This window comes from Stigmatopora argus, chromosome 18, assembly GCF_051989625.1.
Source record: "Stigmatopora argus isolate UIUO_Sarg chromosome 18, RoL_Sarg_1.0, whole genome shotgun sequence".
Taxonomy (NCBI): domain Eukaryota; kingdom Metazoa; phylum Chordata; class Actinopteri; order Syngnathiformes; family Syngnathidae; genus Stigmatopora; species Stigmatopora argus.
Window position 1 is genome coordinate 14,120,275 of NC_135404.1, and position 17,770 is coordinate 14,138,044.

The 17,770-nt window shown below is 41.8% G+C and overlaps 1 protein-coding gene across 4 annotated transcripts in view; it reads left to right on the forward strand.

Moving 5' to 3' along the window:
* Window positions 1-6,349: 6,349 nt before the first annotated feature.
* sdk2b (sidekick cell adhesion molecule 2b) overlaps window positions 6,350-17,770 on the forward strand; it is a 54,261-nt gene continuing 42,840 nt past the window's right edge. Inside the window, exons 1-3 of one of the 4 annotated variants that reach the window (XM_077625923.1) lie at window positions 6,350-6,574; window positions 13,156-13,262; window positions 14,053-14,200. In XM_077625923.1, the coding sequence (XP_077482049.1) occupies window positions 6,495-6,574; window positions 13,156-13,262; window positions 14,053-14,200 (335 nt within the window). In that variant the 5' untranslated portion in view covers window positions 6,350-6,494. The remainder of the gene's footprint in view (window positions 6,575-13,155; window positions 13,263-14,052; window positions 14,201-17,770) is intronic. The other 3 variants (XM_077625921.1, XM_077625924.1, XM_077625922.1) reach the window with 3 other exon arrangements.

Below are 17,770 nucleotides of genomic sequence, written 5' to 3' on the forward strand. Positions count from 1 at the left end.
TTTCTGCTGACTTTGGGCCATTTTCAGATTATTTCCTGTTCGTATTAGGGCATTTTAAGACAAACTTACTGTATTAGTCTGAGTTCAGAATTAGCCGAAATGCTAACTCTCTAGCATTCATCGCTTCTTGACCTGCACTAATCATCGACACTAATTCGCACCATTAGATTTTCCCAACGACTCTTTAGCGTCATTAGCCGTCTCGCTTGTTTCTCACCAATTTTGTGGGTATTTATTTGGTTTTAATTTGCTTGGTCTTTTGCTTTCCTTTTTTATTTTAACTGTTATGAAAACAGCAAGTGTGCGCAACCAATGTCTGACCGTCTTAATGGAATCCCAATGATGGGATTCCAATGTTTGTGACTTGTTTGGGTTGCGTCTGAGCGGCATGATGAAACAAACCCGTGGTTAATTATCTCCTCATTGCGATTGAAACGCTTGTTTTGGGCTTAAAATGAGCTGTGATTGCATAATAATCAACACGATTGCTCCACTGTGCCATTACATTTCAATGCGTATTAGTTTGGGGGATTTTTTTTTTAAATGATTGCCACTACTTAGGCAGTTATTTACCCAGCTGCAAGATTTCGTGCTTTTCATCATCACAACAGATTTTACTTGTTTAAGCCAATAGAAAGTGGATTGACTGTAGTTTTTAAATATGAATTGAAAATATAGAATACTATAAATAAAAAGAAAAAAATGGATAAAAAATTGCAATTCTTGATTTGAAAAGGGGAAAATCAGGAATTATAATATGAATCTCTACTCTTCATTTTAATTTGATCCTTAAACAGAAAGTCGGCACTCATGATTTAATACCCGGGCCGCACAAAATGAGGCGGCGGGCCAGATTTGGCCCCTGGGCCGCCACTTTGACACCTGTGCGTTAAAGTCTGTAGCTTTTAAACGTGAATTGAAAATATAGAATACGATAAATACAATCTGGTCAATGTGTGTCCATAAATAAATGATCAAGACTCACATAAATCCTTACCTATTAAAATTGTGCGATAATAATGCATTTTTATAACGTTTGTTTGTGCATAGTAGAAACCCAGAGCATCATCGAGAGCGTTTGACTTCATGGAAAGTAGTACGAGTCGAGGCTGGATGTCTTGCGTCAGGTAGCCTCGTTGTTTCGGTTTCCATTTCGTTGTTAAAATGACTTGAAGCAAAACCTTCAGTTTGGATTTCCTTGTCTTGCGCGTCTGTCGCAGAATTCCACAGTTCTTATTGTGATGCTTTCATCGAAAGATCTGTTTTTGATCCAAACCTCCCGGCCTTCTTCCTTCCTGTCCCACAATGGAAGATTTCTAATGGGAAAATACATCCGCTTATTATGCTCAATACGCTCCGCCCGTCTTCCCATTTTTTTCTCTCCATGCGCCTGTATGGGTCGTTTGGGAAATTAAATGAGCTTGAACACCAAATCTTATGAGAAAAAGACAATTACAGCAAAATGAATGAAGCATTGATTGGTTTATTTTGCTGTACAACCACTTTTATATCATTTCACTTTTTTGGACATGGCTTTTGTAGCCTCGGCCGTGACTTTGATCATCTACCCCATTTTAAACGAGATAGAATATCGGCTAACCGCGGTCGCAAGCCGGTAAAAGTATTCTGTTTTTATTCTCATTTCCGTTAAAGTAAAAAAAAAACGTACTTTAAAAAAATCCCATGCAAATAAATTCTTTTGCTTTGTTCATTATGATAACATGAAAAAGTAGCATGTATAAAAGCTAACTTATTTATTTTGCATATTTTAAACACTATTCAATGTGAAATGTGTTTGAACAACTACTTTTATGGGGATTTGTATGCACAATTTGAAGCATAAAACTTTTAGTTCGCGCGTTTTTCTTCATGCGACTGTTTACTGCCAGATTTTCTTTATCATTTATGAATGACTTGAGTTTTTTTTTTTGTTTGGTTTGTTTATCTCTGCCCTCACCTGCACTAAAAACAGCTTCTTGATGTAGCTTTTTTTTTTTCTTGAAGAAGAGCAAACACGTTAAACAGATGGCCAGGCAGAGCTGGCAAGACGTACTGAATTAATCAGAAGATTTTTATTTATTTGCGCCTGGTGCCTTACATGACAGCCTTTTCAAACTCCGGAATACGTCTTCGTTCTCTTTTCACGCGTCACCGCTCATGTAAATGGGGGCTTTTCGCTTTCCCAAAAGGGGAACCGTGGTCCTCCTGGGGCTCGTCGCTCCCGGACAAAACATTCATTTTTTAGCGGCAGCCTGGGGGCGGGGGGCAACCAAACATACACACACACACACACACACACACACTCTTGGAAACGACTACTGTACGTTAACAGCCTTTTTTACTAAAGTGGCTGCTTAAACTTAACGACTGCTTCTAAGTCAGACCACACTTTTGCCTGCCCTTTTTGGGGAAAAGTCATCCAAATACACTCGTTAGATTCCCGAAGAATGCTCGATGAACTCGCAAATATTTGTACCTGCCCGATATGCAAATGAGAAGCACCACGACACGCTAATTGCTAATTGCAGTCACCTCTTGGATGTTGTAGGCGTCTGTTTCATTTTGACTGACAGCTCACATCCTCAATTAAATGTTGCGGCTAAGTGTGTGTGTTAGCTACAACCGCATCCCAGCCATGTATGCACGGACCACATCCTCCTGGAATAGAATTTTGGTACTTCTTGGTCTTGGTCTTGGTTTTTTCCAGGACCTACCGGCGCCAGTCTGCCGACTGGTCGACCAGCTCTGTTCGTAATTGACTTGTAAACATCTTGACCGTAAACTCGACATCCACCATTCGTCGCACATATGCTACCACAGCATCTGTTTTCAGCTCGGCTAATGCTAGCATTGAGAAGCCGTTTACAGGGTAATTGCATTAAGACGCAACAACCTTTCCAAAGAGTACTATCGTTTGCCCGGCAACAGCGATTTTGAAACGGCAAGAAATGTGGAACTCTTGTAGTTGATGATAACGTGTGTGGTCGATTGGTCGCCGGTCTTTTGGTCACCGTCTTTTGGTGGCTGGTCTTTTGGTGGCGGTCTTTTGGTGGCGGTCTTTTGGTGGCGGTCTTTTGGTGGCGGTCTTTTGGTGGCGGTCTTTTGGTGGCGGTCTTTTGGTGGCGGTCTTTTGGTGGCGGTCTTTTGGTGGCGGTCTTTTGGTCGCCCCGACCGCAACAACGGGCGACCAAAAGACCGGCGACCAAAAGATTGTCGCTCAGCGACAGATAAAAATCAGTGTGATGTCATTTCGACTCAGGGAGGCTGTTCATCAGCATACGGTCTTGTCGTTATAACATATTTTTTGCACTCTCAAAAACATCATTTTAAAATGAAAATCTTACCTGTCTTTCTTGTTGCTTTCCCTACGATCTTACCATCCTTATTTTACGATATACTCCAGCAAAAGAACCAGGCACTAAGAGTGATTATTGATTAGCATGTTAGCAAAAATACAATTTCCCTTTAAACCACAGGCACAGGCTTGTTATTTTTTCTTTCTGCTTAGTAGGAAACCCATCAATTCCTGCACCTTGTCCTCGCCCACAATTTTTCTGCGTGTAGTGTCCATCCACAAGATCAGTCTATATTCAAATGAGTTCTCGAACGTAGACCCTCAAAAAAAAACCCAGCTAGCTTTATTTCCCAAAAATACCTTTGGGAATAATAAAAGTTTCGACTCTAATACGGTCACCCGCACTCGAGAAAAGTATTCTCGACAGTGTGAACCTGTAATAGACTTTCTAATGAGCGTGACTAGCGCCAAAATTCATGAGCGCTAAATGTTGTCTTTGGCCTCTCGACTTAGCGGCGACCCCTAGGGACGCCTTTGACTCGCATCTTCTCTCCCGCGCATTGTTTTCCATTTCCCCGGATCGTTATAAATATGTATCCGCTGGCCACAAATCAGACCTGAAGTGTCTATACGGCGAATATACATGGCGGTTATGAATATTTATTGGAGACTATTGAGATGTGACTTGCGCTCCTGAAGGACAAAACACGCCTTCACTTTCTATCCGTCACAAGAGAATATTTGATGAAGTGCATATAGATTCATTTTTGGAGGATTTCTATAGAAAAGTCTACCTTTACAATTTGCTTTTATTCGGCCATGTTAACACGGTTTGGTAGTGAAGGTGATTAAGAGTATTAGACTGTTTTAAAATACATGTATTTAGTTGATGTATCATATTTTCTCGCATATTAGCCTTATTCATGACTAAAAAAATGATGACTGAATCGAGGGTATGGCTTATTTGCGCAGAAATTAGACTTGATATGCACGAAATTGCAAGGTGACAAACACGAAATAGATAATGTGGCCGATACGGTCATTTATTTCAAAAAAGAGAATAGATAAACAGATAAAATGCTAATCAAAATTTATTTTGACCTCTATGAATGAAATTCAAGGAAAAAATAACATCATGCGTAAATAAAACGTGAAAAAACTCAACGCCATTGCTCGCCATCTTACCTTTTATCTTTGACTTGGACACACTTCCTGGTTGTACTGCTCACTTGACTTCCTTTTTGAATTCGTGTATGCGCAGCCAATAGGAATGTGAAATCCAGCAATCGATTTATACAGTATCTCAGAAATTAGAGATATATTATTATAGATATTCCCTTCAAAGTAACATATTTGTACTCCCTATTAAAACCATGAATATCGTGGTGAAAATTGTGAATCAGTCGGCGGCTTATACGAGAGAAATCGTCAAATTCAACGATTTTAAGGGTGCGGCTTATACGCGGATGTGGTCAATACGCGAGAAAATACAGTACTTATTTTCCTTTATTATATAATGACACCCAATACGATAAATCAAAGCCACACAAAGGGATGTTAACATATCGATGAATAATTCAGCGTGGGAGAAAAGTGCTTATTTCGTATATGTTTATAACTATATGCTCATTTTTTTGTACTCTTGACTGTACATCGCCACAATAATACCACATAATTTGCGGCACGGCGACATTAATAAATGGAATTCTCACTTTGAATCATTGATTCTAAACTGGAGTGAGATGTAAATGATTGCATTCTTTGCTTCTCATTTCCATTCTCTTCACCGTTACTTCATTTTTTTTTCACCCCCGCGTGCTGATGATGCTTTCTCGACTCGCCGTCTTCCTCCTCCGAGCTCGTCACCCCAAAGTGTGCGAGCAAAATATAAGCCCAATAGATCATCCTGACAGTTTAATTTCGTCGCCTGATTATCAGTCAATTTGATAATTATATCATGCAGCCATCCAATTAATGGCTTCTATATTTACAATGATTATCAAGTGAGCTCTCCGCGGCGTCCGTGTCGTTCATCAGCGTTGAGATATTAGCATCTCTGGGTAGCTTGACACGGCAGGCGCCTCCTTGATTGAAATGTAAAAATGGGGGGTTGGAAAATGGAGCTTGCGTTGATTCTTATCCGGTTTTGTGCCGACCCTCCTGGCGACGACCAAGTGGCCCGAAAGACGACTTTGGCGTGGGATTTGTTATCTTGAACCTGTTAAGTTGATGTTAAGATAATTGTCGTACTACAAACTGAAAGGACTACAGTAACAGTCCGAGTTGTTTCGCTATCCAAACACAAAACGATTCGAGATTTTCCGATCCAAACGGTTAACATAGTTTGCAACACGGCAACTAGATGTCATGGTGCGTGTGATAGCAGATGCAACACACACAAAAAAATAGACCGTTATATTTTCCTCTAATCTTTTGCACTTAATTCAGCTCATGTTTATTAGTTAATAACCACAGTGTTTTGATATTTGTAAAGAGTAACCAATTTTTGAAAATTATAGTAATATAGCATAATTTTATTCTTATGTTTGTTCCCTAATAATATTTCGGATTTGAGTTTAGAAGCTCATTTGTGAGTTTGTTGTTGAAACGACTCAACTTTGTCACAATATGTACCCAAACCAAATATTCACATTTGGTTGTTATTATTTGTGTAAGAATATTTTGGAATAAAGCCGTGCAAATAATTACAGTAAATACTTCAGTCCTCTTAAAATGCTAGCTCTGGCCACCACGTCTCGAGATTGACACACGTCAGAGTCCAATCATTACTTGTGTCTGTATCCGTTTTTGCTACTGCAACCAAGATGGCGCCGCTCAAGTGGCAGCCGGTAGCGATAGCTCCGTCCACTCTTGCTCGTTTTGTGTTTTTGCTTCTTTTCTGTCTTTTTTTAATTGCATTTTGTTATTTAGGTTTTTTTTTTACCTAGGTCTACACTGTCTTTTGTGTCTTGTGTCAGTCTTGCTACTGTAACCAAGAAATTTCCCGAATACGGGATGAAATGAAGTTCTAACCTAACCTACTTCATCACGACCCAACAAAATTTCTGGCGGATATCGTAGACAAACATAACGATTTAATTCTTCTCCGTGTTCCGCAGACGACGTACCTCCGTACTTCAAGACGGAACCAGTGCGCAGTCAACTTCACTTGGAACGCAACCGGCTGGTACTAACCTGCATGGCCGAGGGCAGCTGGCCTCTGGAGTTCAAGTGGATCCACAACAACACCGAGCTGACCCGCTTCTCCCTGGAGTACAGGTGACCACTCAAAACAGATTCCCCATCCATTCTTACCGATCAGTCCAACGTCAACTTTTCTCCAAATCCCCGACATCCCTTAACGTTTACGTTCCCGCTTACCTTCCCGTAAATTGACTTCCCGACTCAACTTCCTCGGCTCGTTCGCAAAATCGCCGCGTGGTTGTTTGCCCTTTTGCGGCGGAGTTTGTCGAACAATGGATCCACTTCTCGCCAACCCGGCACGTTTGTCATCTGCCGTCGCCTTGATTGCCGTTTTGTGTGTACACAAATACTTCATTATGAATTCAAGAGGCTCCTGGGCGGTTTGTGTTATTATTATTTGATTAGTATTGTTTAAATAGTCCTCTCCAAGCGATCCGATGTTAGCATAATAAGTCAAACGTGGATAGTAATTACCGTATTATAGAAGTTCCAGCAGTCGACGTTGATGCGAAGGCTTGTCATTTTGCAAAAGCAATAACCTTAGACGTGGAAAACCTGTTTTTAATTGACGGATGAGTGAACTGTACAGCCCATTATGCTCGGTATAAATCTTTCCACTTGAGGGAGAAAGAGTGAAGGATTCTCCCAACAGCTTTTGTATTGTTGGATTCAAAGTTAATTACTCTGATTTATGGTTTCTAGATGTAATTAGAATGGAAAGTTTCCATATTTTAGGGTCACTTGCACACGATGGTAACGTTTCACGACTTCCGTACCCTTAAAAATGCTTCTTGCTACAATTACAAACAAGATCCTTTTGTTTAGCTTGTTTGGAATCCATTTTTTTGCATATTTTTAACATATTTCAACCCTATTATTAATCCGTTAATGATTTTTTTTATTAACGTCATACTTTGAAATGAGCTATCGTTGTTGCGCCGGCGTTGTCATCCGTCATTTTCTTCTTCGCCTTGGTGTCCTGACAACATCATTTCTCACGCCGCACGCTAACCGTGTGTGTCCACGTCCGTGTGTGTGTGGGTTGTTTGGGGTTGGTAGATAAAGTGTCTTTAACGGTAACTGGAAGATTGTTATCGTGCAGCCAACACGGCTTTATCTCGCTAAGCCCGATGTGTTTGTGTATATAGAGATGCGCTAGGTGTGTTTGTTTGTGTGCGTTTTTTTGTGCCGCAAACACATCCTACACAATTTTTTGAAGGAAAAGGGGATGCCAACCCTGGCGAGTTGATGATGTCTTGCAGATCTCCAGAGGCTGATAAAAGCAGAGTGACACACGAGTGTGAAAAGAAGTGGTCGGAGTGCACAACACTCTCACGACACGGTCTTCTGCGAAACGGTCATACCGTGTCGTCTCTAGACGGAGAAACGGTTAATAGCGGTGGCAAATATTAGCATTTTGTCGTATGGTTCCCTCCGAGCAACTGTTTGTCAACACGAGGCGCCTCATTTTATTTTAATAGAAGATTCCACGGCACAGCAAGTGTTGTTTTTTTGGGTGTTGTTGTTTTTTTGCTTAGCGGTTTCATCTCGAAGCAACACAAAAATATTGTGGCCTGAAAGAGTCTGTCATGTCGGTTTTAAGACGTCATGGACGGCTTAGAGCTCGTTAGCAGAGGTTTTTTTTTGCATGTTTATTTTTTTTATTTTGTGAATAAACGTTTGTTCTACTTTTTCACGGATTGGATGTTCCGCGCCAATGGCAGGCGAAGAACGAAGCATGATCTGACCAAGCGATGCTAGCAGGTTTTTTTGTAGGCCAATAGGTGGGCAAACTTTTAATGAAGCCTAAAACTCAGAGACTTTCAGGGAGTTGAACTTGTCACATTGGAGATCAATCAGTTCCAACTGCAACTCCTGTGGAACCCTTTCCGGGTCTTGTGAGACAGGACATGACACCAGCTGTCAATTTTTCCAAAATCACAAAACCGACGGCAGAATTGCTCATGCAGGTCATCCACTGATTTCCTGTATTTTGACCGCATAAAAAATATATATATAATGATTTGGACAACGTCGGCGGGCCGGATTAAAAGGCCTAATAGGCCGTATATGGCCCGCGGGCCGTAGTTTGCCCATGTCTGTGTTAGAATAGTCGCTGAATTTAACCCGAGTCGTGGCGAGATGAAATTGCGTGACATTGACAATGTGATAGCGCTTCAAACTTGACTTTTTTGATCAAAAAGACAACCTCGCCATCCATTCCCAACACCGCCGTCTACTTCCCTCAACGTGTAAATTAGTATTTTCCAAGTGGAAACGAGCGTGACAATGCAACTGGCACTTTGACCGCCATCGTAATAGCGCGGCGGCTGCCGTTTGATTGATCTGCGGAAAGTAAATCAAACTCGTTGCGGTGATTCATTCGTCGCCGAAGATTTACCCTCCCAAAAAAAAATGTCTTCGACTCAACACTAGAAGCCACCTGACGGCCGATGAGAATATTTTGCAGATGTTGTAATTTCACGGCCCCCCTGGGCAAATCAAAGCGAACGAAATATAATATATGGAAGCAATTAAATGGCTGGAGGAAGGCGAAAGCTCGGAGCGTAACGCCCGACGACGGACAAAAAACGAGGTCTTTTGCTGACGAGGAACCCAATTTAGAGAAAACAAATTGAATTTTTTAATTCAATCCTACGTGTTTTAGCCTAAGCTTATTTTAGGAAGGGTATTATTCCTCTCCGTGATACTTTTCCTCTCCAGATTCATGGGTTTTCTTTGAGTTAGCTTTAAAAAAAATGATGAAAAATGTCTATAGTATCCGAGTTTAGAAAGTGTCGACGATTGCCTTGTTAGCGAAAGTTTAGCGCGTACAAGAAATAGCGTTAAGGTCGCCCGGCCAAAGAAATACTGGCTGGCGTGAGACCCCTACGTCTTGCCGAGAACCCCCCACGTCACCCTCGATCCGCCGCGGAGCGATTCAAGCGCCTTCATGTTTGCGGAGGGCAAGTTTTTTCCCGTTGCTAATTGGATGTTGCTAGCCACTTCTCGCCCTTCTCGTAGCGAGGCCGCCACCGCTCGTCTCATTTAACGAGCCGACAACAAAATCGATGCAACGGACCTGATGAAAATACACGACTTTGGCAAATAAGATAAGTCGAACGCAGAAATTGCTTTGCTTCAATATTCAAACGTTAGGCAGCGCACGTCAAAAGTCGAGGCCCCGCAGAGCAAAGCGAAGAAGTGGCGGCTTTAAATTGCGGCGTGAAAGGAGCAATTTGTCATCACGAGGTGCCGCCGTGTTTTGGATTCATAAAATTCCGCCAAGGCAAACTCTCATGGGTTTATCGTGTTATCACGGCAGTCGTTTGCTAGAACTGTGAACGCTAGGTTTAGGATTCATTTGATTGCAATTTAAAGGCAATCATCACCAAGTTAGCCACTCTAGGCTTTTTTAAATTCAAGTAATTAATGAATATAGGATGCTAATACCAGACATTTGTAGTAACTGTAAATAAAACCAGATTAAATACAGACAGGAGATACAAATGCAAACAAATCATTGCATAACAATTAAGGTTATCCATAATTCAAAACTGCAAACAATCGTGAAAAATGTTAGCCGCTATCTACGTTTAGAACAGAATTACTAGGATTGTATCATCGTTATGTTTTGATTTGTATCAACAAGTAGCTCAATATTGTTAGCTCCATCTACAGTGTATGCACATTGATGGGGCGGTCCAAACTATGTGCTCAGTTTTTATTGGTCCGCACAAAAAAACAAAAATGTAAGTCCTTATGGCCCGAACAAGAAGCTTAATTTTAGCCTAAATTGTCCGTCTAAAATATCACTTAAACATTAGCTGTGTATAAAAGCAGAATATTGTCTTTTTATTCAACTAGCTAGCCTAGAATGCATGTTTTTGGGATATGGTAGGAAACCAGAGTACCCGGAGAACACCCACGTAAGCCCATGCAAAGTCCACATAAACAGGACCCACTTGGGATCGAACCCTTAACCCCAGAACCGTGAGGCCGACATGCTATCCGCTCAAATGTAATTGTCGACAGAACATCTTTGTCGCCATTGTCCTCTTTTCGAGTCCTGTTCCTCATCACTGTTCCAGAGCGAGGACTAATTAGCGGGGGTGCGTTCCGAGGGCCGAAACATCGATCAATCTCCGTCCCGCGCCACCGTCTCCCGCTGACCGGACCCCGTCACCGAGCCTCCCCCTCATCTTGGCGTCCCGCCTCTCACCTTCCCACCCGCCGATCCGTCCACCTGCCGCCGCTCGCCAAAGGTTAATTGTATTCATTATGCGGAAAGCGAGCCACCCCCGGAGGGAGGAATTGGAGCCCGGCCTTGACGAGGTTAAACTCAAGCTTGATGATGTGCCTTGTCATCTATCGTCTCCAATCAATTGGAATGTCAGGCATTTTTTTAGTTCAAATTTATCCTGAAATAAAGGTAGGTTTTGAAAGTCATTTTTCGTACGAATTCTCGAGACTGAGCGCAAGACAGTCCTGTACGATTCATTCCTCCCTCGTGGAGTTGTGTCTTGAAAACCACTTGGCCAATCGTAAGAAAGGGGCGGAGCTTGTAGGTTGTGACCAGGAAACAAACGCCGTATTTTTTCGCATATACACCGTATTTGTCGCTCAAAACATGATGACCGAATCGAGGGTACGGCTTATATGCGCACAAATTAGACTTGACATGACGAAACGCCATAACGCAAGACAATGCGGCCGATATGGTCATTTATTTCAAAATAGAGTAAAGATAAACAGATTAAACGCTAAACAAAAATGATTTTGACGTCTATAAATGAAATTCAAGAAAAAGATAAACTGCATATTGCATAAAACGTAAAAAAAAATACCTAGGGATGGCAAACTAAACTGCTACGGGCACACTTCCTTCCTTTAGGAATGTACAATTTTCACATTTTTATGAACTTTGAATAAAATAAATTTAGTGAGGTAAATTCGCGATAATTAAATTCACGATAATCGAGGGAAGACTGTACATTTTTTCCCCTATCTGCAAACTTTCCTGCCTTTCAGGTAACTTTTAATTGCAATAAATCTTCCGCTAACATATTCATCATCAAGACTCCTTGCCACCACGCAGGCGAAATTGCGAGCGCACGCCACGACGGCAACTTTTTCCCACTGCAACTTTTCCCTCCTCGACAAAACCGGTTGCGCTACGCTGCCTCCCAATTAAAACCCATACGGCTGCTGACTGTTTTCGTGACCTCCATACCAACCCGCTTTTATCCAACCAGAGCCGCACCCCATTAACAATTTACAGTGTTTTGACGCTCGCCTCCCTGCAATTAATGGCTTAAATGAAAGAAACTCTGTCGCCCGTGTACGGCGGCGGCGGCGGAGAGCCCCGCCCCCTCCTGGCGGCGGGGACTGCGTTCGGGTGTATTAGACTTGTAAGCGAGCTAAAGACGTCGTTGATTGATTACGGGCGGCGTGACTGTGTTGCGAGAGGATGTGGCACGACCCTCGTAGTCAAGGTCAACCGCGGCGCTGCCTTTTGTGTATTTGCATAAATGACATTCTAATGTGGACGTTTGCCGTGTGTGTGTTTGTGTGTGTCTTTAAGGAGGACGGGTTTGCGGGGTCCTCGCTGTGGTACCCTCTAGAGAATCATTATCATTGGAGTAAACAGCAGCTAAGCTCTGCTGTCCTCTGTGCCCTTGCTCATCCATTATATGGTGTGAAGTCTGTACCGGTGTGTGTGTATTTGTGTGCGTTTTCGTGTGCGTGCAGACATCCACACACGTTTCCTAGCCGTGTTGGAGTTTTACACGTTTTTGTTCGAACACGAGAGAGCACTCAAAGGCCTTGTTTGGGTTGTGCGGGATCGTGCCCGTGTACAAAATGTCGTTTTGGATTGGATTGGTTTGGATAACTTTACTCATCCCGTATTCGGGAGATTTCATTGTCACAGTATCAAGAGGGTGAGAATACAGACTTAGGAAAAGACATTTTAGACATAAATAGATAGGTAATAAATAAAGAAATATATAAATAAATAAATATGTGTGTTGCTGAAATATATATACATATACACATACACACATACACATACATATATACATCTACATATATACATACATATATACATCTACTACATCTACATCTATATATATATATATATATATATATATATATATATATATATATATATATATATATATACACACACACAGATGTACATGTATACAAACGGTTGGTCTTAACATTTTTTTTGTGTGGCTAATGCCAACGTGATAACCAACCATGCTTTATTTATTTTTTTGCAGAAGTGTTCTAATTATATGCTTGAGTGGTTAGCGCATCTGCTTCACAGTGCTATGATCGAGGGTTCAATCCCTGATGGGTTGCGACCTTCCTGCGTGGAGTACATATGTTCTAACTCGGGTTCGCACGGGTTTTCTCCGGCCTGCTCCAGCACCCCTACAGAAAATGAATGTTCTAATTACAAACTGTAGGATTTGCTGTTTAATAGCACGTGAAAATGTCTTTTTAGGGACATTTTGATTTCTTTGCGCACTCGCTTTCTTTCATTTTTGAATGAAAAAAACACCAAATGTTTGATTGCACGTTATCATTTGTGCTCGCAAACTGCAAACTGAAGCCAAACTTTATGCTTGTTTCTGTTTTTGCGGCAGGTACCTCATCCCATCTCTGGACCGTTCCCATGCCGGTTTCTACCGATGCATCGTTCGGAATCGCGTGGGCGCACTTTTGCAGCGGCGCACTGAAGTACAGGTGGCTTGTAAGTATCATATCGGGATTTTGTGTTTGTTTTTATCCGTGGCAAGAGCGCTAAGCGCACACTTTGTTGGATTGGAATTACGGAGCAAGCGGGCAGATGCTTCGATAAAGGATTTACCTGCTTGGACATCTGTTCCACACATTATTGTTATTATGAATATTACTTGACTGGTATTGTTATTGCTGTTTTTTTTATCTTTGTGTTATAGCGTGTAACCGTCCGCGAACAGCTGTTGAATTTAGCTGCTTTCTCGTTAGCGAATCGGAACGTGGATTTGCCGTCAGCTCGCCTTCTCCACGGCGAGAATTTGTCATTTTGCCAATTAGGGTGAAATGTTTTTATTTTTTTATTAATGGATGGTGCGGATATAGACGAGTTTTAAATACGGTTTTAAAGGGGGTTTCAAGTAAGATTTTTAAATGACGTCAACTCAGATTTAAGGTTTGAAGTATGAATTGAAATCAAGGCATCGCATTTCAAAATGAATCTTTCCAAGTAGGGTTTAAAAATCATGTTTCACATTCATTTTTTTTTACGTCGGACTGCGGATTCCAAATTAGAGCTTTAAGACATGGCGCGGAATAACAAGCGCCCCGACATTGACGAATGCCCTCATTTGATATGCGATCAAGACAGATGACGATCCGCCACCAGGGCGATCGTCAATCCCGCGTCGCCAAGGAGCCGTAACCGTGGCAACAGCACGCCTTCGCCGTCGATCAAAGACGACCCGGGCGTTCCGTGTCCGACGCCGACTGACCTTTCTTGTGCTTCCCGCGTCTTCTTGCAGTCATGGGCAGCTTCGAGGAGGGTGAACGCGAGCAGGCCATCTCGCAGGGAGAGGGCGCCGTCATCGCGGCGCCTCGCATCCGCAGCTTCCCGCAACCGCAAGTCACGTGGTACCGGGACGGACGCAAAATCCCGCCCAGCAGTCGCATGTGAGTCAATTGTCTTTGTTTTGCTCATTCAAAAACTTCCGACTATATTTTCTGGTGTTTTTTTAATCCTTATCTGGATTCGGGTGGTAAACCAGGTTGGTGTTAATAATTGTACTTTATAGCTAAGATTAGAGTTTGGAGGCAAGGTTAGGAAATTGAAATAAGTTTGGAAGCCACAATATACGAGTTTAACAAGCACATCAAAGTAACTTCTGGCAAGGGTCGGAAATAATGATCGCAAGCCAGAGTTTGGGTTTCAAAGTGAGTTATGAAAATAATAAGCTGGTGGAAGGTGTCTGGGTTTTATATTCTTCTGTACTGTACTGTAGTTAAGATTCAAGTCATGGTTGAAGGTGTTAAACAAGCAACAAATCATTTCCTGATATGTGCACATACCTGTTTTAACATACGTTTTTTCACGTTATAGTTTTTTTTGATCATTTCAAATTGTGTATGCCGTATTACAACTTTTGGATGGGATTTTTTCGTGACCGGACGTTTGGTCGCCCGGACGTTTGGTCGCCGGGGTGAATATAATTTTGAGAGCTGGTTTCAACAGTAGATATTTAGATATTAAACTCTCTCTCATGAATATAATTTTGAGAGCTGGTTTCAACAGTAGATATTTAGATATTAAACTCTCATGTATATAATTTTGAGAGCTGGTTTCAACAGTAAACTCTGTCATGTTGTCAAACGTCCGGCGACCAAACGTCCGGAGACCAAACATCCGGGCGACCAAACGTCCGGCGACCAAACGTTCGAGTACCGGATTTTTTGAAGTACTTTTTTGTAAAAGCGATCTGGTTTTACCCATTTCGGCTCTAATCCGGATCGTCTCGGTCACTGCTAGCAGAGGAAAACATCATCGTCGAGTGCTAATGTTGTCATGCTAAAAGCATGATATGCACATGTATACGTCCACCTTTTCACTATATAAATATAGCGCGTCAGCAAGCAAGTACCCACTACCCACACAGTCAAGCTGTCAGCGTAATTCAGCAAAATCTTCAATTTAGTGCACCGACTGATTGGGCACCCCGTCCACTTTGCAAAAAAATTTAAACTTTTAAGTGCGCCCTACATGAGTAAATATGTACCGCGTTGCAATTGTATTTTTTTTTTTAATCGCTTAATAAGGGAATTGCAATCATTAAGGGGAGCAATTGGCCGAGATTCACAGCTATGTGAGCATAACATGCGTTATAGACGCCGTTAAGAATCTTCCAATTTTTATGAAAATTTAAAAAGGGGTCACGACAATTTCCTCCGACCGATTTTGATCAAATTCAATTCTAATCCAGCACGACCGCTACGTTACAAAACAGTGAAAGTATGGAGAAATATCATCCTAACCATTTAGTTTGATTGAAGTTATTGCCGAGTTCCCGAGGTTCACATACCTTTTCCACCCTTCCCTGTGATTCAGTAATATGATGGGAAAAGGTCGCCAATCTTCCACGCTTATTAAACCTTTATTTAACCTGGCCAGTCCATTTCTTTGAGCTGAACTCCTGCTCCTGTGAACGTTTGCCCTCTCGCGTCCTGCTTTCTAACTTTATTTGTGCCCATTTCGTGCCTGCGTCGGGCATCCGCCGCCAAAGCTAAAAAGCCTCTTTGGCTCCAGGAAAAATGGAATTGCCCCCTTTGTTCCTCCTCGAGGATTTTACAAGAGAAGCCAAGCCAGCTACTTTCATCTCAGCTCTTGTGTTGTGTTTTTGTGTTTTCCCTCTGCCCGCTCATTGTCTGTCTTCATTGCTTTGCCCAATTTCAAAGTCGGCATTTCGTAGGCGAGATGCCATCGGTAGCAGCTGCTACGATCCCAAGCCGTTCTCAGATGGAGATATTTACCCGTTTATTCCGCCTTGGTACATTCCGGGATAACGCTAGCAGAAGGTCATGATTAAAAGCAATCAATTGTCCTTGTTGATTCCAGCTAATCGCGATATACTAGACAGTACAGTGGTAATGACACTTGGCGTGGTTAGAATCCCGGTCAGGAGGAACATCGCCATCCCTAGAGGCTCCTTAGGCAAGACCCTTAATGCGACCTAGAGTCTGACCAGATAACACAACGATGGGGATGATGTCCGAGAACCAGAAACTGAGGTTCTGCGAGACCTCAACTTCCAGAGTGACAAACCGTTCCAGACTAACCGACTCCGCGGAAATCATGTTGGTGGACAAAGAGCAGAAGAAAGTGACATTGATCGATGTAAAAAAAATATAGAGAAGCTCAAAAGTCCTGGAAAGTCAGATGGAACGGACTTGGAAGGTCAATCTAGCGAGGCCCCTGTGGTAGTGGGTAGGAACCCCCAAACTGGGAAGGCGAGTAACCCCAATAGATTCCAGGAACAACATCTGAAGAGTTCACTCCCAAAAATAGCTAGATTTAAGTTAGCACCTAGCAAAGGAGGCAGTAGAGATCACAATGTACTTCAGCTGGAAACCCCTCGGTTACCGTTCCCTCCATTTTTTGTGCTTAGTGTTAAAGCACAATTGCAATTGGGTTTCATCAGCACATTTTTATCCACGTTTGCATTATTAGTATTGTATTGTAACGGAATTAAGCACCTCGGCAACCCTCTCGTCAGTATATTAAATTTTAATCCATCAATATTGCTGGTCAAAGAGAAATATCTATATACGTACAGCATTTCTGGTTCCCCTCCAAACACCCCGCACCCTCCCCACAACACACAATCTTCTCATCACATCTGCATTTGTCGGCAGTGGGAGGTGACCTTGCCCCGGGTTGAAGTGAATCTTCCTTATCGGCTCTTCGCCATCCTCATCCTCATCCGCATGATGAGTAATGATTGGCCAGGCAGGAATAACAATGAGGCCACGCTGGGCTCCGAACCTTTAAAAATCCTCGAACGCAACCTCTTTGATGATGTCGCTCTTCAAAAGTATGCCGTTGCTTTTAGCAACTAAGTGGCGCTTTGCGTTGCTTTTCAACGTGCATATCATCAGAAATCATAAAACATTGTACGTCACCAGGAAATTTGAATCTGTCATATTCCGTATACTCAAATAATGATGTTGGTCATGATTAATAAAAATAGCGCTAACAATTTTCAAGCAATATGAATAACGTCAATCAAAATTTACCAAAACAGTGTATCATTGATAGGAAATGTAGTAACAAATACCCAATGGAATTGATCAAAAAAAATCTAACTTATGTTCCATATAATACTATTGGTACTCAAATACTGATGTTTTTCATGATTAATAGTAATAGCACTAACAATTTTCAAGCAATACAAATACCGTCAATCAATATTTATGTACTCCTTTATGAAAACAGTGTATAATTCATTGGAAATGTAGTAACAAATACCCAATGGCATCGATCAAAAACTACTATTTTGTTCCATATAATACTATTCATACTCAAATAACCATGTTTTTCATGATTAATAGTAATAGCGCTAACATTTTTCAAGCAATACAAATACCGTCAATCAATATTTATATACTCCTTTACGAAAACAGTGTATAATTCATTGGAAATGTAGTAACAAATACCCAATGGCATCGATCAAAAACTACTTTTTTGTTCCA